Source organism: Paroedura picta, chromosome 5 (assembly GCF_049243985.1).
Source record: "Paroedura picta isolate Pp20150507F chromosome 5, Ppicta_v3.0, whole genome shotgun sequence".
In the NCBI taxonomy this organism is placed as follows: Eukaryota; Metazoa; Chordata; class Lepidosauria; order Squamata; family Gekkonidae; genus Paroedura; species Paroedura picta.
In genome coordinates this window covers 95,532,590-95,560,483 of record NC_135373.1, presented here as the reverse complement: position 1 = coordinate 95,560,483, position 27,894 = coordinate 95,532,590, and the positions used below count along the sequence as shown (strand labels likewise).

Sequence of the window (27,894 nt, the reverse complement as noted above, 5' to 3'; positions counted from 1 at the left end):
GAAGCAGTAGAATGCCCCCTGGTATGCTAGAGGCATCAAACTCACAAGGGATCTCTGGTTGACTCTCCTCTACCCCTCTTCCAAGTTTGTTGAAGATTATATTTACAGGGTCTGATTTACAGCATCCCAAAGAAGGTGTCCCTAGGCAGTACATTTGTCCTAAACTTTAGTTTGTGAGCTGGCTGGTGCCCATCCCTAGAAAAGACTCTCAGTGAATCTCAGATAGATGAACTGCACTGAAGTCCAGTGTTTAACAAAACTGGGGCACATTTCACAAACACAGCTTTCACAAATACAACTTTCCACTTTTTGTAGCTTTTAATTTTTATTTATTTGCATTTTATAGACGGCACCTCCCAACGAGCCATCTCAGGGTGGTTTCTAACATTTAAAATTAATAAAACCCACATAATATAAATACAATATCAATAATTAGACTTAGCACAATATTAAAAACCTTAAAACCATAAAATCTTTAAATCAATTGCGTTTAAAATCAATTGGTTTGTTCTGCAGGATTTACAGTCTCGGGGGGGGGGAGGCATATCTGTGTAGACAGAGCCCAGTCAATGTTTCTCCACAGTCGTCATGCTCTTTATTGGTCACAACTAAATGCTTAGTGAAAGAGCTCCATCTTACAGGCCCTGCAGAACCAGTTACAGAACCAGTTTCGTCAGGGACATTAGCTCTTCTGGGAGCTCATTTCACTAGGTCAAGGCCAGGACTGTAAAGTCCCTGGCCCTGGTTTAAAGCAGACATACTTCTTTTGGGCCAGAGATCACCAGTTTGTTGGAACTGGACAATCTTAGTGTTCTTTGGGGTCCTTTGCAAAAGGGGCCAGAATTGTCCATACAGAGAGGTGTCAGAAAGAGGGAACACAACTCTAGTGCTGAAGCAACATAGGCAATAATGGCTCCCCTCAAAGGATGCCAAGCTCCAGATAGGCCCTGGAGATCCCCTGGAATTACAGCTCATCTCCAGACAACAGAGATCAGTTTTCCTGGAGAAAATGGAAGCTTTGACATTGTACCCCATTGAGGTCCATGTCTTCCCCAGACTACATTCCCAAATCTCCAGTAGTTTCCCAATCTGGAACAAGCAAACCCATCTCCCTTTCCCTGCCAGTGACCAGGAAAGACCTGGTGGCCTTACTCTAATCATTCAGCCATACATAACTGATTAGCTTACAAATGGGAATGCACATTCAGATGCATTCCCCCTTTTCTCCAAATCATAATAAATCCAACAGAAGGCTTACCTCCAGTGTTATCTTCAAATATACAAATCTGATTGGCCATATCAATCATGACATCATATTCACTACATGATCCCTGACTAGTTGGAATAATACATTGAAAAAGAAGTCTTAAAAATAATGGCAATATAGAATGGCAAAAATAATGGCAAAATAGAAGTATATTACAGCAACAAATAGGTGTGATAAAACATTAAGGTAGGATTTCTTCCAAAGAGATTTAATGTATCCTCAAAAGCTTGTATCAAAAAGTGAACCTCAAAAACATTTGACACTGCAGTTGTTAAGACAACATTGCTTGCAATAGATTTATGAGCTACAGATAGGAAAGTTTCTCTGTTCCATATAAGACTAAAACAAACTGTACTAATGGAGAGATCTTATCGAGAGTGTATTTTATTATCCTTTCTCCTAATGTAAAAACAGAAAGAAAAAAAATCATTTTACTTATATGGAGCCTCCCACTTAAGCAGCTACTAAATCATTCAGTCTAGCAGAAAGTAACACTCTTGGCTAGCTGATAAGAACTGAAAATATTCAGTCTTCAAAAGTAACTGCATAAGAAAAAAAAAAGCCTTTGCTTTAAATATCAGATTTTGGTTGATTTTCAGTTTTGATCTTTGGAAACACAGACCGCTAGTAGCTATTAGGGATGGGCATGAAGCGAGACAGAAACCAATGAAAATGCCCCAGTTTGTGCCCCCTGAAACTGAGGATCAGGGGTGCTCCTGAACATTTCCCAGACCTTTGTCCAGTTCAGTTCATGAGTTTGGCTGGTAGGGATTCAGCGGACCTGCCTTGCTGTCAGGCTAAAATAGCTGCAACTCATTTCAGAGATCGATTTCACTCCCTCCCACTTAGAAGTGGGGGGAAGAAAAACAGACTGCTAAAATGACTGCCAGACATTTCAGGCAGGGAGGAGTGAAATGGGAGAGGGGGTTTAAAGGCCTGCTGCCAGCCATTTCAAGCGAAGAAAAGTGAAATTGGGGTTTAACAGCCTGCCAGCTATTTAAAACTAACAGCTGACAGGTATGCCTATCTGCTGTCAGCCTGAAATGGCTGAAAGAAATTTTACTGATCTGTTTCACTTCTCCCTGATTCTAAGAGGGAGGGGACAAAATCAACCACTTAAATGGCTTCACTCGTTGCAATACATATGCTAATAAGAGAACACACCATTGACATTTTTGACAGCATATGGAAGAAAGCCTATGGCTGGTAAATAGACATCTTCATTCATTAAGTGACTCTTGTACTTTACAGCTCTTACTTTGGAGTTTTTATTGGCTGCTATACATATGCCATGTGCTAAAACAAGACCTTTGAAGAAGGCCCTAAAAGGGCCGAAACACATCGGTCTGTTGGTTCATATAGTTCATAGCACACTGTTTTGCAATAGCCTATGGGCTGTAGATATGTTTTTAATTCCTAAAGTTTTTTAAAAATTGTGCACAATAAAGATTATATAATTTTAACAGACATTCAACCTTTGAAGATCTTAACAGTCATCAGTTGGGTTTTTATAGTTCCAGTTCCAGTCCCATGCCCCCCCCCTTCTAGTTTTTGTGCCATTTTAGGCTGATAGCTGGGTGGGCATTCTTGCCATCAGCCTGATATAGCTGGTCTCTTTTACTTCCCCTTCCTTGGAAGGGCGGAGTAAAATGGACAAGCCTGAAATGAACTGGTTTGTTTTGGGTCTTTGAGCTAGGTTCAGTATGGTTATTTGGTTTGTAAAAACCTCAAACTGGAAAATTCTGGTTCATGCCCATCCCTAGAAGCTATTACATAATCCTTTTGGGTTTCTCTCTTTCAAAAGAGCAAATTCTTGGGGACAAATTAGATATGATGCTCGGAGACCTGAGAATGGACTGCCCAGTGTTTCTTTAAAGGTAGATTGCAACTATCTAGCAGGGCCATGGCCAGTGAGAGAAAGGGTGAGAAATCCTTTCTTCTAGCAGTATTTTAGAAAAACATTTATATTCAGTGGTCCCCAACCTTTTTATCACCGGGCACTAGTCAATGCTTGACAATTTTACTGAGGCTCAGGGGGGATAGTCTTTAGCCGAGGGACGTCGCCACCACTGCCTGAGCCTCTGCTCTGCTTGCTTTCCCGCCGGCACCCCTGACTTCCCGCCACCCACTGGGGGACACTGCCAGAAGCAGCTGTGCAGTGCCACGCTGAGGGGGAGCCCCAGCCATGGCAGCCACCGGAGAGTACCAAAGGTGAGCCGGCGGCAGAGTGGCAGGGCAGCCCCCAAGGCAGCAGCCGAGAGGAGGACGAGGAGGAGCCGCGGCCTGGCATTGACTGATCGACGGACCTGTACCGATCTCCGGACTGGGGGTTGGGGACAGCTGTTTTAATATACCATGTTTATTTATTTACTTCACTTCTACCTTGACCTTCTTCCCCTATGGGAAACTGAAGCAGCTGACATTATCTCCCTCTCCTCCATTTTATCCTTATCATACCCCTGTGAGATAGGCTGAGCTGAAAGAGACTGGCCCTGGGTCACCAAGCTAGCCTCTGTAGCAAAACAGAGGTTTTAACTTGAGTCTCCCAGTTCCTAGTCTAACATTCTGGCCACTATACTACCTTGCTTCTTCATCAAGGCAATTTACAACCATATAAAAATCAGGTTCTCTTCAGACTGCCAGTGTGGGGAGAATCACATTCTTAACACTTCCCCATCTAAAACTCCATTCAAATAAAAGAATAGTATTTGAAGAAAGAAAGGATATATCATCCCCTGACATGTGCTTGTTATCTACGTAAAAGGATTTATTAGAATAATTTATTCCATCTCACTCCACATTCCGAAATGGCATTGTCCATTCTATCACCTCAGCACTTGTCCACCTCATCACTACAATGCAGCATCTGTTGATCAGACCTTATAGCTCACTCTTTCCATTCAGCTCAGTGTAATGGAACTGTCTCTGCAGGAATGGGGGATGTGTTGCCTGAGGTTTGGGGACATTTATTCTGAGAGCACCTCACATATAGGTAAGCATCTTCATCGCCGTAACCAGCCTAAAACTACACCATGTTATGTGGGATAATAAATGTTCTTCCAAAACAATGTTTTGTCCAAATTCTATAGCAAACCCCCAGATATGATAAAGGGTAAAAAACCGCATACATTTAACCAAAGCTCAATACATTTAGTTGGAGAAAATTAATCCTTTGACTACACAGTTTGGAATCTTAAATTCAGCCAGTAGAACCTCAGGCATCCAAGTCAAAACTTTTAGCAATACATTTCATGACATTAGCATAGATCATACTTTGAATGCTCCCATTTCTATGTCTTTCTCTTGGAACAGATTGAGGATCAAAGATGAGGATCAAAAGAAACTAACATTTTGCTAGGTTTTCAAGGATTTGTTTTGCTTAGAAACTGTGATATTCCTCTTTTTATAACATGAGAAGTACATAAAATATTAAAGCAAAAAACTGTTATATGCTGATACAAATTCCGGCAAACTGACAAGAAATATATATTTCTTTCTTGTAAATGTTGCCTACAAGGGACAGATTATTATCCTAATGCAGGAGTCTTGAACGTTGTTCTCATGAGCACCTGCAAACACCATTCCTGACAAGTGTCTGTAGAATGTGAGAGGTGTTAGGTGTGGTTTCCAATTAGCCACTGCAAATCTGATTGGCTGTACAGATTTTTTTTAAGTTGCCACAACATAAGGATCTTAACTGCGTGTCTGAAGATAAACTGCATGTATACAAGCAAGTATTTTAAATAATATGTTCATTTTAAAAGGCATCCTGAAGCAAAGCTTCTCTCTGAAATGTTGAAGAGTTACTTTTAGAGTTATGCATAGTTTCATCCCCTGACATTTTGTGTTGGCACTGCTTCCTGTGCCCATCACATTGTGTCAGAATTCCAAAGGTCCTCACAGGATCCAAATGTTTGGGAACCAATATCCTAACTTCTCTTGCATGCACCTTATTCAGCCTAGACAAAAACAGCTTCTCAAACAATTTACATTTCACTTCTCTATTTTCCACTTACTGGTTACAATCTACAAAATGTACATCAACTATTGTCTTTACTTAGTAAGAAATATTTACTTGAAAAAGAAATCCATTTCTAAATTTCTGGGTCAAAGAATCTTGGAGAAAATCATAATACAGCATCGTTTCTGTTTCTATCTCTGTTGTAAAAAAATGTTGGCTGAGTTTAGATTTGCAAAGAGGAAGAAAGCACCAGGCTGCTTAAAAGAATAAAATAAGATAAACAACTTTGTATACAAAGAGAGGGGAGAGCGAACTAACTATCTAACTATTGTTTTGTCTGCATTCATTCTGTTCTATAGATAAGTAGGGAGGAAGTATGCTAAAAGGACCAGAAAGTCTCCAAAGAGCTGATCATGACACATGAAGAGATTACTTGAAAAACTTCAGGAAGTTCCTATTCTAACCATACTAAATATACATCTCCGCCAAAGCACTCTGTAGGATGTTCTCCATATACTTTTGAATCATGCACACTACAGATCTTATGTATTCCAACAATTTCTTTTTTATTCATGAAGAAACAGTGCAATTGAAGTATTCCAGAACACATATAGCATAATAGAGGTGGGTGATGTTCAATTGTTATTAATGCTTCAGAGAGCTGTAGATAATGACATAATGAGGTAGGGGACGTTCCAATAGGAACATGTTGAACTACAAAAACCACAGTCAGTATTAGAAGGCTTATATATAATTGCTTAATTTAAATATGGGAGTCTGAATCAAGTTTTCTTGGCACAAGAGTTGGAGTTTTGGTGCCAAGGCAAACAGCATGACTGAAGGTGTACAACAGATAATATTCTTGATTATTCACTTCCTATTCTTCACATTATATTCAGTAGCCACAGGGAACAGAAATGAAAGGTCTTTTTAAAAAGAGAGATTATACCACCCACTTCACATGAAAAGGAGAATATGGCATTACTCAGTTAGAACCTCAGTAGATTCAGAGCACAATTATGTAAATTAAACACTCATCTTTCTGATGCTTCAGTTAATTTAACATACTGGGTCCAGGCAGAACATCATTGTCCCTTCTATGAGCTTCTGAGCTTCCCCAACACTTCTTCAAATAATCAGGAATTTATTTAGGACTAGGGACAGGACACTAGTTAAGCAATATCTGCATTTTCTTCATGGGAACTTAGTGAATGGATCTAGCTTCTACCCTTTGTCTGATTGTGACTGTTCTCCATATTTGAAGTCAGGAAGGCATCTTCTTCTGCTTGAAGTGAGTCTGGAGCTGCTTGTCTAATAAGCACTGGGTCATGTCATGTCATGTCTGACCCTTGGGGTGACGCCCTCTAGTGTTTTCACGGCATACTCAATACGGGGTGGTTTGCCAGTGCCTTCCCCAGTCATTACCGTTTACTCCCCAGCAAGCTGGGTACTCATTTTATCGACCTCAGAAGGATGGAAGGCTGAGTCAACCTTGAGCCGGCTGCTGGGATTGAACTCCCAGCCTCATGGACAGAGCTTTTAGACTGCATGTCTGCTGCCTTACCATTCTGCGCCACAAAAGGCTCTATCTGATTCCTCATAATATGTCCTAAAAACTGATTGGGACAGAAGGTGGGGCTTATCTGCCATGGATATGCAAATAACAAAGTAGCTCTGCCTAGTGGGTGATAAGAGAGACCAGGGATTCCTCTCTGTCCCAACTCCTCCCTTTCCCTCCTCTTTCTCTGTAAAAAAATTAGAATAGGAAATGATTTCCTCTTAAAAGCACTGATTAATAAAAGCTCATGCTGGAATAAATGTTGTTAGTCTTGGAGGGGGCACTGAAGTTCTGTTTTATCGTGTATCCTTTATAGTCATCAAACAGAAATATACACCAGGGAATGAAATAGGATCTCTATTATTGTCATTCACTCTACATACTTTAGTACTTCCACTGTGTAAGTATTAAAAGATTTGATCTGAAAAAATTAAGCACAGAGTTAAGAAATGCAGAAGTTTGGCTAGCTATACTCTCAAAACTATATGTAGATAAAAAATGTTTCATAGAAAGTAAGGTCAAAAGGCTATCACCCAGAAGCAGTCACTGTGACATTTGAGTGTCTGGATCACATATACTCATGCCTTTGGTACTTATATTCCAGATCTTCTTTGTTTATCATGACAATAAAAACAAAGTGTTCCACAATGGTTAGAAACTGAATCGGTGTTCCTCTTAATGCCAGTGTAACTGAAGATACCTCTCCAACCCACTCACAAAGTCATTGTGGAACAGTGTAATGCATGAAAATAACATCTGGCACTGAACTCTCTCCTTTTCAATACCTATTCTTTTGTTTGTGTATAATTCTTGAAACAGGGATTTCATCAGTTATCAGCAGGGACTTCTATGTTACTCAGTCAGCTGATTTGCATTTCATAGTAGAAGAAACCTTTACCTGGGGGGGAAGAAACCTTTACCTGGGGCGATTGATCTGTGGATGGCTTCTGAAGGTTGACCACTCATGAGTTTGGCTTTTGAAATCTTAAAGCTCATATATGTAGCTTATGCATTGTCAAATGGAATGTCCAGAAGCACTTTCACTGCTTATACATGTTAATTCAGCCCCCTCAAGCAGGAGGCCTCTGTTCCCAAGGATTCCTATCACCCCGGTCGGTATGCGACTGACGTGAGGAAGACATAGACTCCTAGTGACAGTTGCATACCTCTCAGGGTAACAGGAACCCACAGGAATATAGGCTTTGTGCTTAAGGCTTCCCCCAACTACAATTCTCAGGATTCTGTGAGTTGAAAGAGCTATGAGCATGTGTATGCCTCTCAACCCTCAGATTCTTTAGAATTAGGAGGATAGGAGGGCAATGTGAGGATAGACCTCAAGATATTTTTTCCAGCTTTCATACCAGAAATTTTGCAAGAAAAAATAATACTGTGTACATAAACAATCATCCTCCCCTGACTTTTAACTGTAAATGTAAAAGTGATTTGGGTTTGAAAGTGTTGCTAATGTTTTGTTAGTGGGTAAGTGGGACATACTGTACAGTTCTAAGCAGGGCTGCACCCTTGTAAGTCCATTAAAGTCAAAGGACTTAGAAGGATTTAACTCAAGTCACTATAAATCCAGGCCTGGAATCCTGATTTGTCTGGAGTAAACAATATTCAGTTTCTTGAGATGCCTGAATTTGAATGTTATGGTGAACTTGAGTTTGATCAAGCTGAGAAATTTTAATAATGCTGTGTGTGTGTGTGTGGTGTGTCTGAGCATAGTAGCAAGCTGTATTTGCCTGCTCGGTATTTAATTTCAATTTATTGTAACATTTCAATGTGGCCTTAGAATTCTTTGCACTGACAATGATTACAATAAAACCATCAAAAGTTTTAGCAGTATTCTAAGCAATATTGTCAGCTAATATGGAATATGCATAATTATAAACTGACAAGCAGGGAAACTGCAAGGTATTGCAACCGGAGGAACTCACTCCTTCTCCTCCAACATTTTCCTCTTTCCCTTTTTTCAAAACTCCTGTAGCTTTTCCTGCTTCCATCTCTCCTTCCCAATTTTAGCTGTTCCCCACCCAGATCTTCAGCTCATCCACCCTCCCTGCAGCTTCTGCCTGGGAAAATTATGGCCCAGTTGCATGATGCCAGCCAACAAGGCAGTTTCAGTTGTGCCATGCTGGTTGCTGTGCCCATGCTGTGCTGTGTGGGAAGCCTGTAAGTACTCATAGGGGCACCTAATTTCACCCTGAATCAGCATCACTACATTTCTTTTCCTACCAACATTTCCCTGCTTTCTTCTCTCCTTCCAACTCACCAACAAACCTAACTTGTATCTGACACCCATTTTCTGTTATGGTTACAATTTACATTCTTCTCATTTCCTTAAGGTTGTAAAGTCCAGGTTGGGACATTCCTGGAAATGTTGGGGGTGAAGTCTGAGAAAGGCAGAGTTTGGGGAAGGGAGGGACGTCAATGGGTATAATGCCGAAGAGTCCACCTTCCAAAGCAGCCATTTGATACAGGTGTACTGATCTCTTTCACTTGGAGATCAGTTGGTAACCCAACCTCTCCTCCATGTTATGTTCACAACAGCCATGTAATGTAGGTTAGCCTTAGAGTGAGCTTACATAGCAGAGGACAGATCTGAACCTTTCCCCCTGTCCAGCCACTACATCACACTGCAAACAAGAGAGTGCCAGCAATGATGAGTCACAGAGACAAAGCATCCAAAGAAAGAAGAGGCCTAGCCAGTTAAGCATCTGTGTGACATGCAGGAAAGTGTCACTTATATTTGATTTGAATATCTGTGAGAGTTTAGCACCAGGGTGAGGGAGCCAGGACACTTGACCCATACTCTGTCAATATAGGAGAATTACAGGGCATGGCGGGAGGGACACTCAACTGTTTTTCATCGCCTGGATCAACATACTAGAAAACAAGAAGTAAAATATTGGTTAAGAAGGTAGAAAGCTAGCAGGGGTCAGTGGGCTATCAAGTGTATTGCATAGAGTGTGACATGTATGACTGTCTGCTGGACAGAAGTTGAGGGTTTGTACTTGTTGCAAGAAGCTCTTTGTACTCAAGAAGCAAGCTCATTTTCTTGAGAACAAGGTGGTTCATTTGCAGAAGCTGATAAAAGCAGAGAAGATGGTTGACAAGGCCATCACAGATGTGATAGTGGCATCCCAGTCCCAGCATGATGGCTCCAGTCATGGATAACAAGGGCATCACTCTGAGAAAAGGGGACAAGATCTCTTAGAAGGAACTCTTTCCCTAATGGATGAAAATATATTATCTCATGCTGAGGATATGCTTCTGATGGGAGGGGGAGACTTGTCCTAGTGGAAGATTTTATCATTAGAATGTAGATAGCTGGGTTTGTGACAGTTGTCTGGAATGCATGGTGAATTGCCTGCCTGATGCAAAGGTTGTGGACATCATCCATTCTCCAGGTAGATTGGTAGATAGTATTGGGGAGGAATTGTAGGACATATTGGCACCAATGATGTGGGGAAGTATAGCTGTGAGGTCTTGGAAGTCAAATTTAGGCTGCTAGGCAGGAGACCAAAAGCCAGGACCTCCAAGACCTTTTCTGCACCAGGAATTTGCTCCAACTCATCATTTGTCCAGTGATGGGGCAAATTCCTGGTTCTGCTCGACATTGGTGCTGTCCCAGGGCCATCCTGACTCAGGCCCTCAGTCACTCAAGGCTTCCTGGCTAAATGAAGAATTAACTCTTTACAGTCCTTTACCTGTTAGAGCAGCTCTTCTAACCTTTAAAAGTACAGTCTGTTACATATGCAAACACAATTTACACACTGAAAGTCAAGCTGTTCTTCTTTCCAACCATCAGTTCAAGCAGTCAGTTCAAGTAATCAGAACTTGAGCTTTATGGTTTAGAATATTACTAATCATTCTGTCATGGATGCATAAGCAGCTACGAAATAGAGCCCAATCTCCTCTAGCTGCAGAAGCTCAAGATGCAATTTTTATTTTCTTAGAAAAGCAAAGGTGTAAACTTAATCTCATGATGTTGACTCATAGAATTGGCATATTTTGGCCAATTCTCTCTATTGCTGTCTTCCACCAGAGAGTGACGACTTTTTAATATTATATTTTATATAAATTTGTAATTTAAATGCTTCAGTGTTTGCTGCCTTGGAGACCCTGAGTTGAATGGAAAGACAGTACAAAAATATTTTAAATAAATAAATACCAAGCTACTTTTCTAATCATAATCATATTAAATATTCGGCATTTAAAACTGTATTTGTCCTCAGCTAAACTTAGTTATAGTCCTTTCCCTGGTTTTGGCATAATTGATGAGAATCAGCCAAATTCTATAGAGATGGAGATACTGGTTCCTCTGGAGGATTAACAATAGGACACAGAGGCCAAGACCTTCCCCACATGTTGTTTCATGGCATTGGGATTCAGAGGCTTATCGCTGCTAGAGGTTTCCTTTGGTCACCATACCTAGTAGTCACTGATACATCTATCCTCCATATGTTTCTCTAACCCCTCTTTAAAGCTATTGATAGCCATAGGCATCACTATATAGCAACAAATCCCACATGTTAACTACTCTCTACGTAAGGAAGAATTTCCTTTTCTCTGTTCTGAATCTACTGACCAACACCTTCACTGGATGCCCTAGACTTCTAGTATTTTGGGATATGGAGAAAAAAATATCTTTGTCAACTCTACAAATGCATAATTTTACAAACCTCCATCATGTCCTCCCTTAGTTGTCTCTTTTCTGAACTGAAAAGCCTCTCCTCATAGGGAATATGCTCCAATACCTTAATCAGTTTGGTTGCTCTCTTCTGTATTTTTTCCAGTTCTGCAATATCCTTTTGAGATACAGTGAACAGAAATGTACACAGTATTCTAAATTAGGCCTCATCTGTTATTAATCAGATACTAAAACTAAGCAATTGTCGAGTCTATGTATATTTGCTTTGTATGCAGACTAAAAGGCAACTCTCATTCAATCTCACTGCAGAACCTACAATGTTTTCCCTGGGATTAATGTAGTTCTTTCCTATAATCTTGGAAGCATCCCAGCATGGAAGTTTCTGACTCCCAAAGGGTTTGGGAACAGCTACAAGTACCTATCATGTGGCCTCCCTGTTCCTGTAGAAGGAAGGCAACAAGGGTTCTATTTGGTGTAGAGCCAGTTTGGTGTAGTAGTTAGGAGTGTGGATTTCTAATCTGGCATGCCAGGTTCGATTCTGCACTCCCCCACATGCAGCCAGCTGGGTGATTTTGGGCTTGCCACGGCACTGATAAAACTGTTCTGACCGAGTAATGATATCAGGGCTCTCTCAGCCTCACTCACCTCACAGGGTGTCTATTGTGGAGAGAGGAAAGGGAAGGCAACTGTAAGCCGCTTTGAGCCTCCTTTGGATAGAGAAAAGTGGCATATAAGAACCAACTCCTCTTCTTCTTCTTCTTCTTCTTCTTCTTCTTCTTCTTCTTCTTCTTCTTCTTCTTCTTCTTCTTCTTCTTCTTCTTCTTCTTCTTCTTCTTCTTCTTCTTCTTCTTCTTCTTCTTCAGGTGAGGAAAGCTAATTTCCCCCTTGTATCTGTTCTGTTTTCTCTGTTCTACTGCTTTACAGTGCAATCCTAAACAGAGTTAATTCCTATATCCATTTAAGTCTTAGAAGGGAAGAGCTCTGCTTAGGGCTGAACTCACATGCTGACTAGGAAGAAAAGGACTTTATCCAATGGAGCACAGCAAGGAAAGAAGAATAAGGGCAGGGGCATACTTTATTCTTATCAGCATGCTTCTTTCAAAGTTAAAAATAGGCTCCTTAAAAATACCATTTTATACATGAAGAGGAAAGAAATGTGAGCTCATTCTGAAAGACAAATGTGGTTGTGCAGACATTATCTTTTCTACTGTTTCATGTACCTTCATTTCCAAGAGTTTTTACAGCAGTGAGTGAGATATTCTAAAAAGACAATGAGAACAATGACATTGAATCAGCAACATGGCTTCTTTACGTATTTGTGTAGGATTAAAGCCCCTTTCAGAAGTTACAATGACACATACCAAAAGCCCACTAGTGGGAGTGCATGCTATCAGCAATGGTCCTATTATGTATGGTCACAACTGCATGTGAAATTGTAAATACATGGATTTTCTATGTCCCTTATCACTTTGGTACATGGCATGTAAAGCTATAGACCGATCTAGCACACACATAGACAATCCATTAGTTTTGCACTTCACACAAAACAATGACTGCGTGTACTAGAAGTATCATGGGTGCCACATCAGAAGCAGGTTATCCTAGCAGCACATGTAGTGCATGCCATGAGACCCTCACTTCCAGGGGCTCTACAGTGCTGTACATTTAGGAGGATTACAAACTGTGAGGGGGTCTTCACACTTACAAAGCTTATAGACCGCAAGAATGAAAAAAGGGTGATGCACAACCTCCGTTAGTAACTGAGCATGTGTATCATTCATTGAGCATGCATATGGACCATAAGTCATATGTGAGAAGGTCCCGTTAGATATTGGGGCATTGTGCTTGGTTGTCCCACCAAGGTTCAGGAAATGTTTTCATCAAACTGAAGCTGTCAATTGCTTCCAAAGTTCTATCACTAGGAGGGGGACTCCACAGTTACGTGTGCAGCACAAGCAATAGTACCAGTTGTACTCTACTAGGGCCCCACAAATCTTTAAACTGGCTCTGGTTAAACATATCCCACAACTCCTTAAACCAGACCTGTAGCACATATGCCTATTAGAGATTCTGGTTCACTTGGTTAAAATATCTTAAAAATAGTGATGATAATTAATAATCTACATTAAAAATATTACTGCAAAACACAATTGAAAAAACTTCAAGAGGAGTTGTCCATAAAAATCTGGTATCTAAAAAATAGATGGAGAAGTAGCATTATGTTTTCATGTAAAATGTTTAGATAATATTGTTATAAAGAGATGACAAGATGGTCTATATTAACATGTCAAGTTTCTATAAAGTATGGGCTTCTGTGCTGGACGTATAAAAGTCACATAAAGGTAAAGGTAAAGGTATCCCCTGTGCAAGCACCGAGTCATGTCTGACCCTTGGGGTGACGCCCTCTAGCGTTTTCATGGCAGACTCAATACGGGGTGGTTTGCCAGTGCCTTCCCCAGTCATGACCGTTTACCCCCCAGCAGCAAGCTGGGTACTCATTTTACCGACCTCGGAAGGATGGAAGGCTGAGTCAACCTTGAGCCGGCTGCCGGGATCGAACTCCCAACCTCATGAGCAAAGCTTTCAGGCGGCTGCCTTACCACTCTGCGCCACAAGAGGCTCTAAAAAGTCACATAGGAAGGTATAATTACTAGGAAGTTTCACTAAAAATATTGGTTCAGAATTACACTCATAACTAACATATGTGCAACACCGATATTGTATATAATGTGTTTGTGCATTTGTATAGTTCAGAATTACACAAATCAATTGCTGTTCCAGGCACAAAGGTGTCCTGGTGTCACTTTGATGCTCACAGACAATGTTCATGTTTTTATTCAGACATGCAACACAAAACATGAACTTTTACTTGGAAAGTGAGAATTGTTTATATTGTTTATATTCCAGTTTAATGCTTTGAACAGAAAAGCCCAAGAACCGGTATACAAAGCATAAAAGAGATGGCTATGCAAAAAGATGTGTGTGTGTGTTTGTGTGTGTACGCGTGCATGCACAGAGCAATCACATATTCTTATTTTCTTCTGGCTCTTTTATCTTAATTTGAACACCCAGAACTATGTTTTTAATTTATGTTTTTCACTGTTATCTCTATAATACTGCTGTTTTTATTTATCTTATATTTATTTGATTTAATGATGATATGCAAGTGTTTTCTACTAGAGATGTGCACAGAAAAAAAATTCAAAACTTTTTGGGTTCAACCCGAATCCATTTGGCTGAATCCTAATCACCTGAATCACTGTTCTGATATAGGAGTTAAAATTCTGCTGAATTGATTTGATGCCCAAACCAATTGGGCCATAGCAGCCGCCGTACAGCTGATCTCTAGAGATTGGCTGTTGGTGGCTCTGGAGACATTTGAAGGCCAGGATCATTCAATAACATTTCAACTTCCCCTTCCCAGAGGAATTTAGCAATAGAATAAGCATAGCAAAACAATAAAGATGGTTATAAATGGTGTGACTTTTTCAGGCTTGCTTCCCCCTCCCCTTTGCAATGACCATGCATTTATGGCTGGCACTAAAAGGTTATAATTGACACCCTGTAATACTTTACAAGTAACAATCCAGAATTACCATGACAAAAACAAAGATATGCCTAAACATCTGAGAATAAAGTTGGTATGCCTGCAAGTCTCAACCCAAACCGTGAACAATCCATTTCAAAGGAACTTTACCAACTTCTACAGCTTCAGACCATTACCTTCCTGCCCAGAGCAAAATACCAGATTAAGAGTGCGAGCCAAACAGTGTGTGGGACTAGTTATTACTTGAAGCAAGCCCATAATAGTCATGGTGGCCATGGAATCCTAAGCTGTTCCCAATGAGGAAGCCTCAGGTAAAGCCACAGGTAAAGTCAACCATCTTGGGGGTCTTCAACACTAATGTACCTCTGTCAGCTCAGGCAGGAAGACAATTAGGTAGTGGTGTGGGCAGAACATCAACAAAATGTCATTCATGTCTCTCATTCTCAACACTATTTACTAGTGTCCTGGACAGAACCATCATGTTTGGGGAACAGAGTCCCTAAAGACTACAGCACACCACTTTCCCTTCCTATGGGATACAACTGGGAGAGGTTAGTCCCTCTGCCCAACCAAGTCTTATGATACATGCCAGAATACATGAGTATATACAAAATACATCAATATATTATTAAATAAATGGAATACACTTTGATGCCTGGTTTAACATTGGGGGAGGGGGAAGTATAACACTAAGCAAATAGAGGGATATGTTGTAGAACGTTTATGATTGCTGTCTGTGTTAATTGCTTTAAAGCAGTGGTCCCCAACCTTTTTATCACTGGGGACTGGTCAACGCTTGACAATTTTACTGAGGCCCGGGAGGGGTGGTGGTCTTTTGCCGAGGGACGTTACCGCCTGAGTCCCTGCTCCACTTGCTTTCCTGCCAGCACCCCTGACTTCCCGCCGCCCACCGGGGGGTGCTGTCAGCAGCAGCTGTGCAGTGCCATGCCAAGGGCGAGCCCCAGCCATGGCGGCCACTGGAGAGCACCAAAGGTGAGCCAGCAGCAGAGTGGCAGGGCAGCCCCCAAGGCAGCAGCCGGGGAGGAGGATGAGGAGGAGCCGCGGCCCAGTACCGACTGATTCACGGACCGGTCCCAGTCTCCAGACCGGGGGTTGGGGACCACTGCTTTAAAGGACCCAGCTGGATCATTAAAAAGTTGTCTTCTATCCAATAATGTTCCAGGAAGATATAATACAGGTGATACTGGTAAAAACATGTGTCTATTTAAAGGCATAAACAGAGACACACATGGAATTGTGTTGAAGAGTCCGTGGAAAAGATTTCAAACTCATCTCCCATATCTCTTAATCCAACAACTAGTGGTGAGAACGGTATTTCCTTACACAAGCAACATAATCTTCCATGTACTCTACTATTTACCAAAATGGGATTAGCAAATTCAGGTTCTTTGCATGTATTACAACATTCATTTGAATGATGTTTAAAATTCCTATTAGCTAGCCATCTTTAAATTTATTTCCATACAAAATCTATATCAGTAATGCAGTGGAAGAACAAGCTTCTACATACTGCATTTATAAAGCAACGGAAAAGGTTTTTTTTAAGGAACTTGAGAGACAATGCAGCTCATTTCTAATTGTATTCAAAAGGTTGACCAAAGGATTACCTTACCTTCTTGACAAGCCGCTTCTGTTTGCTCCTTCTCCTGACACATGGGCCCTCAAAAATCACAGGTAAAGTTTTTTTTTCCCAATAGTGAATATCCTTGGAGTCATATTGTAATACTGGCAGAGAAATTATGTGATTTGGGGGCTCCATGTGACAAGCCACACTAGAGGTGTGGTGAGGGGTCACCAAATGGAAAACAGTTTCCATGAGGATAGCAGACATGTATTTCATTCCTAATAAATAACAGAGGGACTAATTCAGAAGTTTGCAAACAGCACTACATTGGTAGGAAAGCAAGAATTCCTGTGACACTATAGCTGAAATACTTAGAGCTAATATGTCAAGTCAGTCAATATTACTAAAGGACAATGAAAAGGTGCTCTAGAGAAAAACTTTTCCAAGTGTTGCTTAAGGTAAATCTTGAAAATCATATAATGCAATCATAGAGTTGGAAGGTGGCATGCAGTCCATCTAGTCCAACCCCCTGCTCAATGCAGGATTAGCCTAAAGCATTCAGGATAAGTATCTGTCCAGCCACTGCTTGAAGACTGCCAGTGAGGGGGAGCTCACCACCTCCTTAGGCAGTCGATTCCACTACTGAAATACTCTGACTGTGAAAAATTGTCCCTACTATCTAGCTAACATTGTTCTCCATATAGTTTAAAACCATTACTGCAGGTCCTGTCCTCTGCTGCCAACAAGAGCTTTTTCCTGCCATCTTCTGGTGATAGTCTTTCAAATACTTGGACAGCAATCATGTCCCATCTCAACTTCAATATTTAAATAATTAAATATCATAAAGTGTCAGGAAAATTTCTCTATTGTACAGAGTATGCAAGATCTCTTAAATTTTGAAAAAGAAATATCTTACCTCTTTTTCCATTTGCAAACCTTCTGCCCTGATATTTCTTTCAAACACTTCTCTTTTCTCATTTTGCAGGTTGGATTTTCTATATACCAAAATATAGTCAATCTGACATTTTCCATCTCTAAAATAGAGCCCACTGGTTTTATTTTTTTCCTGTATTCCCTGTGGAAAAACAGCCAACATGTTTTTCATAATATGTTCCCTTGTAATATTTTTAACATAGTTCAAAGCCAAGCAATTTCAATAGAAAAGTTCATTAAAGCAGATCATTAAAGTTGTTAAGGACATGTCATTACAAGGCTGAGGGCATCACACTTCAGCAAACTAAGCAAGTAATGAAGTCCTGTATTCAATAATTGGAGGAAAACTGAAAACTAGATCAAAGAGAAAGAAGGATTTCAAACCTCTCAAATGATGATAGAGGATTTAAAAATATACAAAATAATGCAATGCAGAAGATAGAATTATTTCTGAAACATAAAAGTCAAGTTAAGAATATTTATGCTAAAGAATGTGAAAAACCACCCTTAACACTATTTCGCTCCCTTATATTTTGGAAACAGCCTCCTGGGAGGAGACTGTCCGGGGCCCTGTCCGTCCAGGTCCACCCTGATTGGCCCTCCCTCTCCAGCTCCCACCTTCCCTCCTTGCCTGCTAGAAGCCTTGTGGCTGCAGCCTCCATTGTCACCCATGATGAGAGAGGCAATGACAGGGCTTTGTGGCCCGCAGGTAAGCTCCTGCTGGGAGGGAGCCGGAGGGGGGAGTTTGCAGCCTCCCTGCAGGTTGCAAAGCCCTGTCGCCACCAGCCGGGGGGGCTTTCCACTCCCTTTAGCCCACTTTGTGGGCCAAAGGGAGCCGCGGCCATCCTCTCATGCCCTCCTGCCTGCTGCCCCTTTCAAAGCCCCTTTTTAAAATGGGCTTTGATACTAGTTGTAAGCATAAAAGTCTGCAAATACACACAGAAAGGATCTATCATCCTAAGATAATGGAGAAAACTATAATGTTATAATGTTCACCATTGGCTACAATCCCAACAAGTTGATGAGAATCATATGAATACCTGCTTTGATACCAGTATCAAAACTATGAGGTTAATTAAAGACCACTTAATTTACAGAACAACGAAGGTGAGATACTGGTTTTATTTATCAGACTGCACCAAGACTAGACCAAATGCCTCAATTTTCTGCAGAGAAGAGGAGTACTGGCATGATTTCTAATTTGTAAAATTCATTGTGTTTTTGATTTAGTAGGAGTATGATAGTTTAATTATTTATTTTATTTATCATTTCAATTTATATACCGCCGCATTTCCTAGGAACCCGCGGCGGTTCACAATAAAACATTAAAATACAGTAAAACCCCATAAAACCCCAATTTACAATAAAACAAGCACAAATAATGTCAAAACACAAATAATCTATTCCATCCCACCTCGTTCAGGCGGTTCAGATGGAGGCTGAGTCTTCTTCCACTAGGAGTGAGTGGGTGCTGCTCTAATAGACTCTAATAGACTTTGACAGACTTCGGGAAGGGGTCCTTGATGGAAACACCGGGGGTCTATCCTGGCCTCAACCAAATGCCTAGTGGAAGAGCTCCATCTTACAGGCCCTGCGGAAAGCTGACAATTCCAACAGGGCCCTCAGCTCTTCCGGGAGCTCAATTCACCAGGTTGGGGCCAGGACCGAAAAGGCCCTGGTCCAGGTCAAGGCCAGGCAAACATCCTGGGGGCCTGGGATGACCAGTAAATTCATACTCGCAGAGCGGAGGGCCCTGCGGGGGGCATAAGTAACCAAGCAGTCCTGCAGGTAAGTAGGACCCAAGCCGCGTATGGCCTTAAAGGTTAATACCAAAGCTGTAGATGCAGCTGCAAACTGTAGATACAGAGAAGCAGGGTCATTCAAAATCTGTACACTAGAAATCCATCTAGATCTTGCTCATTCTGAGGTACATCTAAGAACAAGAAGTCTGAACTGGTCCTACTCCTAACAACTGCTAAAAATTTATGATTGTACTGCCTTGGAATTCTTTCAAATCATTGTATATGGCATATATATCAGTTCATACCTAATAACAATGACACTGTGTTCCTCAGACAAAGTGTCCCTTATAATGAACACCAGAAAAGTTCTATCAAAGCTTATTATGGCATATCTTGATTTAACTATTTTAAGTTTTAAACCATACAAAAACACCCCAGAAAAATCCTCAGATAGGAGGGTTCAGACATCAGTACAGCTAGCCGGATAGGAGTCAGACACTGATTAAGCTAGGTTTCAAGCATTTCCTGAGAGGCAGGATTAAGTTAGGTATCCTTTGATATGCAGGTTAGGTCACCATAGAGAGGTAGCATGTTAGTGACTTGTTAACACTACTTCAGGAATCTGAGGTTCCTCGGTTTGGTGAGCAATTTAATGTAAACTCCATTCATTTTTCCCTGAAATATTATGTAAACTGGCCCGAGCCTACATGTTGGGAGGGATTCTATAAAAGCCAAATTATAACTAAATAAACAGAAAAAAAAACCCTGTCATTTCAGCATCTCTGAGCCTTCTAAACTAGAGCATGGGCTCCCCTTATTTGCCTTTTCAGTGTTTGTGGGTACTATTAACAATACGTTTACATAAATACCACTACAGCTTAGCTCAAAGATAAACCTTCCTTCGTGTCAAAGCTGCTGTTGTAGGACTGCTGACTAAGTTCCATCAATAGAACTTTTACTACTTGTTATATGCTGCGAATCAGAAAGAATATTATCTGTTCAATTGACAAATACAGGCAGAATGGAAGGATCTGCCAGGTAAGGAAAGCATTGGGAGACAATATAGATTTTCACAAAGTCACCATGTAATGTTTTCCAGTTTACAGCATGCTATCTCCCATTTCTGACCATGCTGGTATTATGCATTCAAACAACTATGTGTTTTCGCCAAGGTGAAAGAAAGCTTATTCATGTTTGAAACAAATTTCAGAGACTGAAAGGTACTCAGAAAATACCTCTGAAGAGTTCCAATAGGGTAAATGCCCCCTCCGGTTGTTTCAGGTTGGGAAAGAGCACAGGGAGGAGCCCCTCCTCATTGTGCCATGGTCCCAGTCTAAATGAGCACCTGCAGCACTTGGGAACTGAGCTTCTATAGGGAACTTGCAATTTCTATAGGACATGATCACATGTTAAGCAGCATGTCTAGTTGGGACCTAACATATTACAGGTTCTCAGAAAACTAATATGTACACCCAGCAAAACAGTCGGCACAGAAAGAGGGCTTGCTGTAAAAGGAGTCCATTTGCCTTCCAGTCTGAGAAACTTCTTGTTGCATCCCAATATAATACATTACACATTCCTCTCCATGCAGAGCACGTTTTGGACATGAAAGAGAGGAATGCTCATCTTATCCCTGATGAAACTGTCCAATGCAAACCTTTGGTCTATAGCAAAATGTTTTCTGTGCTGACTGCCAGATGCTCTGCAGTCTCTAGCTGCTCTGGAGATTCTGGGGACTCAATCTGGGACATGCTGCATACAAAGAATTTCTTCTACCATTGATCCAGAACCAATTTCCAACTTGCAACAAATGTTCAAAAGCTTCTTTCTATGGAATAATTGGGAAGGGAGGGGAATGAACTTTGATTTCATGGCATTTCAGTTTTACACATGGATCTAAGGAGCAATTTTAAGCATCTGCACATCATTGTCACATGAGTAATCTCTTAGAGATTCCTTTAATGAAGAGCCACAGAAAATTATACATGTGAGATTCTTACCTCTCCCACTGCCTCCAATCTGCTAGTGTCTTCTGAAGTACTAGTTAGGTTGCCATGGTGAAGCAAAGAATCATCATCTTTGGAAGGGCTAGTTACTCCTTCTAACTCATCAAAGAAAATATTGACGTCCTTGGCTACTAAACAGCAACAAAAATTAAACACGAGCGATGTAAGCGAAAATGTTGGCATCACCTACCAAACTGGAGAAAATCTTAGGATGACTAATCTCTTATCAACTATGTTTATCCTGTACACATCAAAACATATAACAATAATTTTAAAATTGAAGATTTGGCATGTATATAACAAGTCCAGTGGGTGTTGTGATGTGGTAGGCTTATAGCAACACAGGCATATAGCAACTTATAGTTCCCTGAATCAGCCACAGAGAAGAGTGAGACAAAAGATCATGTATACACAACAGCCCCAACTGGAGGAGGAGATAATTCATGTGGATACCTACATGTTCTCTCTAAACTATGGTCCTACCAACCATGAACTAAGTAACTTCTTAGCCCTCAGTAGGAATCATTTACTGTCACAACAGGATACTTTGCAAAGGTTTTTATCTTTCTTTCCAAATTCTATGTAAAAACATTTAACAAAGTCCCAATACAGCACTGAATTCTGATGTCTGGGTGGTATTTTACACCAGTCTCAAATGCAGCTGTGGCAGTCTCAAACTCCTCCTAGATCACATTGCCTGTTGACCATCATTACTTCTGCATTGCCTGTGTTCCATATCATGCAGCTTGTCCAAAACTACATAAAAGTTCTCTTAGAGTTCTCTTAGAGCAAGTCCCATCCCTACTGCTTATAAAACATTACATTACTCCAATATACATTAAATAAAGTGTACTTATAGCTGTAATAATTGCGTTTTCATTCCTGTTTTTAATACCTTTGGTTCTAGTTTCTCACAAAACTACTGATGTTATAATCTCATTCCATTTATATTGTGTCCAATCTGTATAACTCTGACAGTATGACATTTTTAAATAAAGCAATCGAGTGGTAAATATATTAGGACTGTAGATCTAATTTACAAAAATATATATTATATCTTTATTCTGTCCATGTAGATTCATACTTCAGTGGTGAAGGTGCTTCAATTTGGAATGATGGACTTTGTTTTGTGAATTTTTCCAGCTTGTAATGCTTGGTTGTATTGTATGAAGTACAGTTTCTTTCCAAAGTATTGTTAAGTGATTGTAGGTACACTCAGCATTTCCAGTGTTTCATAAATGTATGCACAGAAATTAAACATCTTACTCTCATTGAAACCATTCATTTCTATTAACTATATAAGCAGGTTGGTGTACCAAGTGAATATGTTCATTTCTGCACAATTAATACACATGATTACTGTTCCAGCCAGACCTAAGATTCTTGCTTGTTCCCTAGTGCATTTCTTTGGAGACCAACTTGACTTTCCAAGAGGGATCTCTGATATGATTAGGGCTGTACAGTCTGGACATGTCATGATACAGATTATACAGAACAAACTCTAGTACATTCTGGCTTGCCTCATTCAATGTCCACATGTTCAAAAGGTCATTTACACACAAGACCACAGACTTCACTCACAATCTATATCCTGGGGATATGGCAGGTACAATGCATATGAAGGCTCCTCTGCAAATGACACTGTGAGCACCTGGAAGTTAGGAGCAGGACCAGTACGTAAGGCCTATCCAAATGTTCATTTTGCCCAAGAATGAACTACTGATCAGAATTAATGGAGTTGCTTAATGGAACTGCACTAATTTTGCCTCCTTCCTCCTTGATGCAACACATTGACATATGGGTCCAGCCAGTAACCAGCTCGCCCAGAATCAAAAAGAACTGCTGGAGGACAGGGGAAAGCAGAGGAGATCCACAACTGTTGTGCAAGCAACTGCAGGATCCAAACCACAATGTCCAAACTCTGCCATGATACAATTCACCCCAAATAATATGATGAATGACCTAACTATACCACAGCAATGATCAGGCAATGATCAGCATCATGCAAAACTGACCTATAGTCACAGATCTACAGACACATAATAATACATCAATTTCCATCTGGGCATACAGTTAAGGCTAACTGTATTGTTAAGTGACATTATTAATTAATTAAGTGACATTATTACATTGCTACAAATGTTAGTGGGGTAACGATGTCAGTCCGTTGCAGGAAAAAGGAATTTTATGGCACCTTATGCGTCAATACGTTTGTTAATCTTTGAAGCACTAGAAGAACTTTTTTATTATCACTTTGAATGTATGCATGTGTGCAAATGCTAAACATGGCATGTCACACCCAGTATTACTGAGATCTCCAGTCATGATGCAAGTACCTACAAACGCACATCTGTGGAATCTTGATCTAGCAAAAGACTTGCCTTCTAGTTGCAGCATTTGTTGTTTTCTCTGCCACCTATCACCAGAAATGTATCATCACATTACAAATTACATGAAACCCAACAGAAGCAGGAAATATATGCAATTACAGAGTTACTGAAGATTTAATGAAGTATAATGAGCTAACTTGCTGGTTTTTGAGCAACAAAGAAGACTTGTTTGCATTTTCATATTCCATAGACTAGAGCCTCTTGTGGCGCAGAATGGTAAGGCAGCCGTCTGAAAGCTTTGCCCATGAGGCTGGGAGTTCAATCCCAGCAGCCGGCTCAAGGTTGACTCAGCCTTCCATCCTTCCGAGGTCGGTAAAATGAGTACCCAGCTTGCTGGGGGGTAAACGGTAATGACTGGGGAAGGCACTGGCAAACCACCCAGTATTGAGTCTGCCAAGAAAACGCTAGAGGGCGTCACCCCAAGGGTCAGACATGACCCGGTGCTTGCACAGGGGATACCTTTACCTTTACCTTTATTCCATAGACTTAATTCTATCTCATGCTAGCAAGAGCATTTACCAGCTGTCTCACTGTAAATCCAAATTTTGTATACTTCTATTATACAGGGATCCAATATGCAAACTCTCAGGTCCCACAATTTCCAGAAGAATTCCACGGGAGCCCTTCCCCTCTGTTCAGAGTTATACATTTCTACTATGGAATTTTAGCAGTATCAGGGATGCAGCATTTAGCACTCAGTTAACCATGCCCAATATCCACCCTGGCACACCAATCTAGAAAACAGCATTATTACCAACAACTATTCTTACAAGACAAAATCTTCCACACTGTAAGGAACTCGGTAAAAACAAGTCTGATTCCTTCACTTGTCCTCAGATAGCCAAAGTAAGACACTGATGTCCATGAGCAGGAGTGTACTGGGAGGGAAAATGGCCCAGCCTGCCAGCCTACCCTGTTACCCCTCCAAAGGAAGTAGAGAGGAAGAAGCAATATCTATCCACAGTCACTGGCCTGCCCCATCAAAATAATGGATGGACCCTGAGGCATTGCCTCCACCTTGCCAGGTGAGTCTATATATTTGGGCCTGAGATATCCAGGGGCATTCCTTGTAATGTCTGGTGGGGAGGCATGCTTCCCTTCTTTGTGGTATCTAGTTGTTGGTTACTTGGGGGAGCCCCCATCCAAACTCAGAGGTTGTCTGGTATGCTTCTCTGTCCTTCAAAATAACCTGCCTATGTAGACCCTGCCAGCTTTACATGTGTTTCCACCCAAATGGATGAGAGCACTCCAAACCAACATGCAGAGTAGAATAATACACCCCTGTTGGTGGGTGAGCTCCGCATCTGTTTGTGTAAGCTTTAACTAGTGGGTTCCTTGGCTGAGTACCCACATTTATTATACTGTCCCAGCTGCCAGATGGGTACTTTGCGGAGCCACCGTCAAAACTCTGGGGGTGACTGTCTTTCTGTCTGGCTTCAAAATACTGGTTGTGTGTTTCAGCTGGGGGGAGGTTGTGAATGTTGTGGACATACATTGGGCTTTGGGTTTCAGGTGGGCTCAGGGCCACTGCTTCCAAGCAATCCTCCAAGAGGTCATTCCCCTGGGGATGCCAACACAACAAAAGGGCTACAGGGAGGACCCTGGAAGCAGTCACTTGCTTCATTGCAAAAATTACTGCTGTGAATGGCCAACTATTCTCAGGGCTTTGAGCCACGGCATCTACATACTTCATTGTACACTTTGGGCTTTGTGTGTCAGAGCTGGACTTCAAGCAACTACACTTACATGCATTGTTGCAAGCTTTGTTCTTTGACTATCAGAGTTGGACTCAAGGCCTCGAGCCACCACATCTGTATACTTCATTGCATGCTCTGGGCTTTGGGTGTCAAGGTTGGACTCAAAGCTTTGAGTCACCACATCTACATATATCTCAGGGCTTTGAGCCTCCATGTCTACATGTGTCATTGCATGCTGTCATATTTGGGTGTCAGGAGTGGCCACAGGGCTTTAAGCCACCATGTTTACATACACTGTTGCACCCTTTGGAGTTTGGGTGTCAGGACTGGACTCAGGGTTTCAAGCAACCATGTCTACATATGTCACTACACACTTTGGGAATAGGTGGCAGGTTTGGACTTATTTAGTTTTCTATTTTTATGCTGCCCTTCTCTTGGAGGTTCAGGGTAGCTCACATCATAACAATATAACATTATATAATAGAATAAACACATAAAACCTGATTTACTTAATTAAAATTAACAATTAAAAACCAAGGTACCAATTGCCATGCTTGGCAAAGATGGTAGAAATCCTGGCAGGTGACATTTATAATTTGGGTTTCAAGAGACAAAGAGGGGTCCAGAATCACACCCAAACTCCTAACAGAGGTTGAGGTTGTCAACTGGACTCTGTCAAGAGCTGGAAGTTGCACTGACTCAACTGGGGCATGCTGGCCCAGCCAGAGGACCTCTGTCTTAGCTGGATTCAACTTCAGCTTATTCTACTTTAGCCATTTCACCATGACCTCCAGACATCTGACCAATAAATCTGGTGGTATATATGAATGGCAGTCTATTATTAGATGGTGAAGTCTCCTTTGTGGGTGCTAAAGACTCCTTTGTTTGAAGATTTATAAGGAAACTGGATGAGCACCTATCAGAAATTTGTGTTTTTTTAAGTCTCTGAGAAGGTCGCGGGGGTTCTTTTTGGACTGGATGGCCCTTTGTGTTCTCTTTCAGCTTTCTGATTCAGATATAGCTGGGGGTCAGGAGCATATTGATGGCATCTCAGTCAAAAACTCGGAACTTGGGGCTTCAAGCCACCTCGCCATGTGTTGTTGCATGCTTTTGGGTATGGGAATCAGGGGTGGAATCAGGGCTTCAAGCCCCCATGTCTACTTATGTTGTTTCACTCTTTAGGGTTTGGGTGTCATTGTTGGACTTGGGTCTTCAAGACACTATGTCATTGCATGCTTCACTATTTGGCTGTCAAGAGTTGGACTCAGGCTTCAAGCCACCACTTTTACATACATCATTGTACCATTTGGGGTTTGGGTCAGGGCTGTGTGTTCAGATCTATCTGGGCCAAAAATACACCACCAAAATACTTAATCAATATTTGGGAAGTAGATTTTGGAATCCCAAATGTATGTTTTCTTTTTTGAGAAAAAATATCAGAACAAATGCTGGATATATTCTATGAGTCTATGATTTTATGTGTTCTGAACAACAGGATTTCCAACAAATAGGTTTAGAAGGGCAAAAGTTGCCCAAACGGTGGGGCACTTTGTTACAGGAATAGGCAACTGTATATTACTCACTAATGAACTGAAAAAACAAGGATGCAGGACAAAAACATATTATAACACAACCCTTTGCACTTGTCTGGATTTCTCCCACAAAGAAATGATCAACATCTACAGCAGATTCAAAATGTGTACTCCTCACATCAAATTTTCCTTGTATGTGGACTGTCACTCAGTCCAAAAGGAATTTTTATGTGGAGGCACATTCCTCCTTATTTGTTATTAGAGCCCTTTTCTCTTTTTTAAAGATTAAAACTGTACCATTTATCTCTACAATTCACTTTTCTCTGAATTAACCAGTGCTAAAAGTGGCTTCCTCTAGACCTTCTTTCATCAGTGGAATAGGCTGCCTAAGGAGGTGGTGAGCTCCCCCTCACTGGCAGTCTTCAAGCAAAGGTTGAATACACACTTTTCTTGAATGCTTTAGGATACTTTGGGCTGATCCAGCATTGAGCAGGGGGTTGGACTAGATGGCCTGTATGGCCCCTTCCAACTCTATGATTCTATGATTCTATGAAGAGCTTTCTCCTCATCAGCATAAAATTTATCAGAATATATAGCACTATATAAATGTCCATTCTAGATTTCTTTAAGCAAAAACTCAAGTTTCACAATTTCAGGAAGAGGAAGTGTATAGGAAGTGTACACAGATTAGCACAGAAAGGAAGATAATCTTAAGAAAATAACATATCTTATGTTTGCTTTGTGGTGTCTGGTGTCAGTACATAATTTAGCTCTTATACTCTCTCTGTATCTAATAAAACAAAACCCTTTTAACACCCAAACAATAAAAGACTAAAATGGAAACATCCTAGCAAATTCATTTAAATTCTCCCCATCAGTTTTCACAGTACAAGGAGTCAATTAATGCCTGAGTACTGATGGGGTTATAAATGATTCCACTTGATCTGCATGCAGATTTCACACTGACAATTTATTCATAAGATCTTCCACAACTAATTTTTCTCTCTCATTGCGTTGATCAG

General features: G+C 40.9%; 1 protein-coding gene across 10 annotated transcripts in view; it reads right to left on the bottom strand.

The window, feature by feature from the left end:
* ANO4 (anoctamin 4) overlaps nucleotides 1-27,894 on the bottom strand; it is a 163,266-nt gene that overhangs the window by 64,073 nt on the left and 71,299 nt on the right. For 9 of the 10 annotated variants that reach the window (XR_013231294.1, XR_013231295.1, XM_077339174.1 and 6 more), the window contains 2 exons: nucleotides 21,248-21,384; nucleotides 17,489-17,647 (listed from right to left, as the gene is read on the bottom strand). Coding sequence is in view for 8 of the 10 variants with exons in the window: in XM_077339174.1 (XP_077195289.1) it covers nucleotides 17,489-17,647; nucleotides 21,248-21,384 (296 nt within the window). In the remaining 2 variants the exon portion in view is untranslated. The remainder of the gene's footprint in view (nucleotides 1-17,488; nucleotides 17,648-21,247; nucleotides 21,385-27,894) is intronic. The other variant, XM_077339179.1, reaches the window with a different exon arrangement.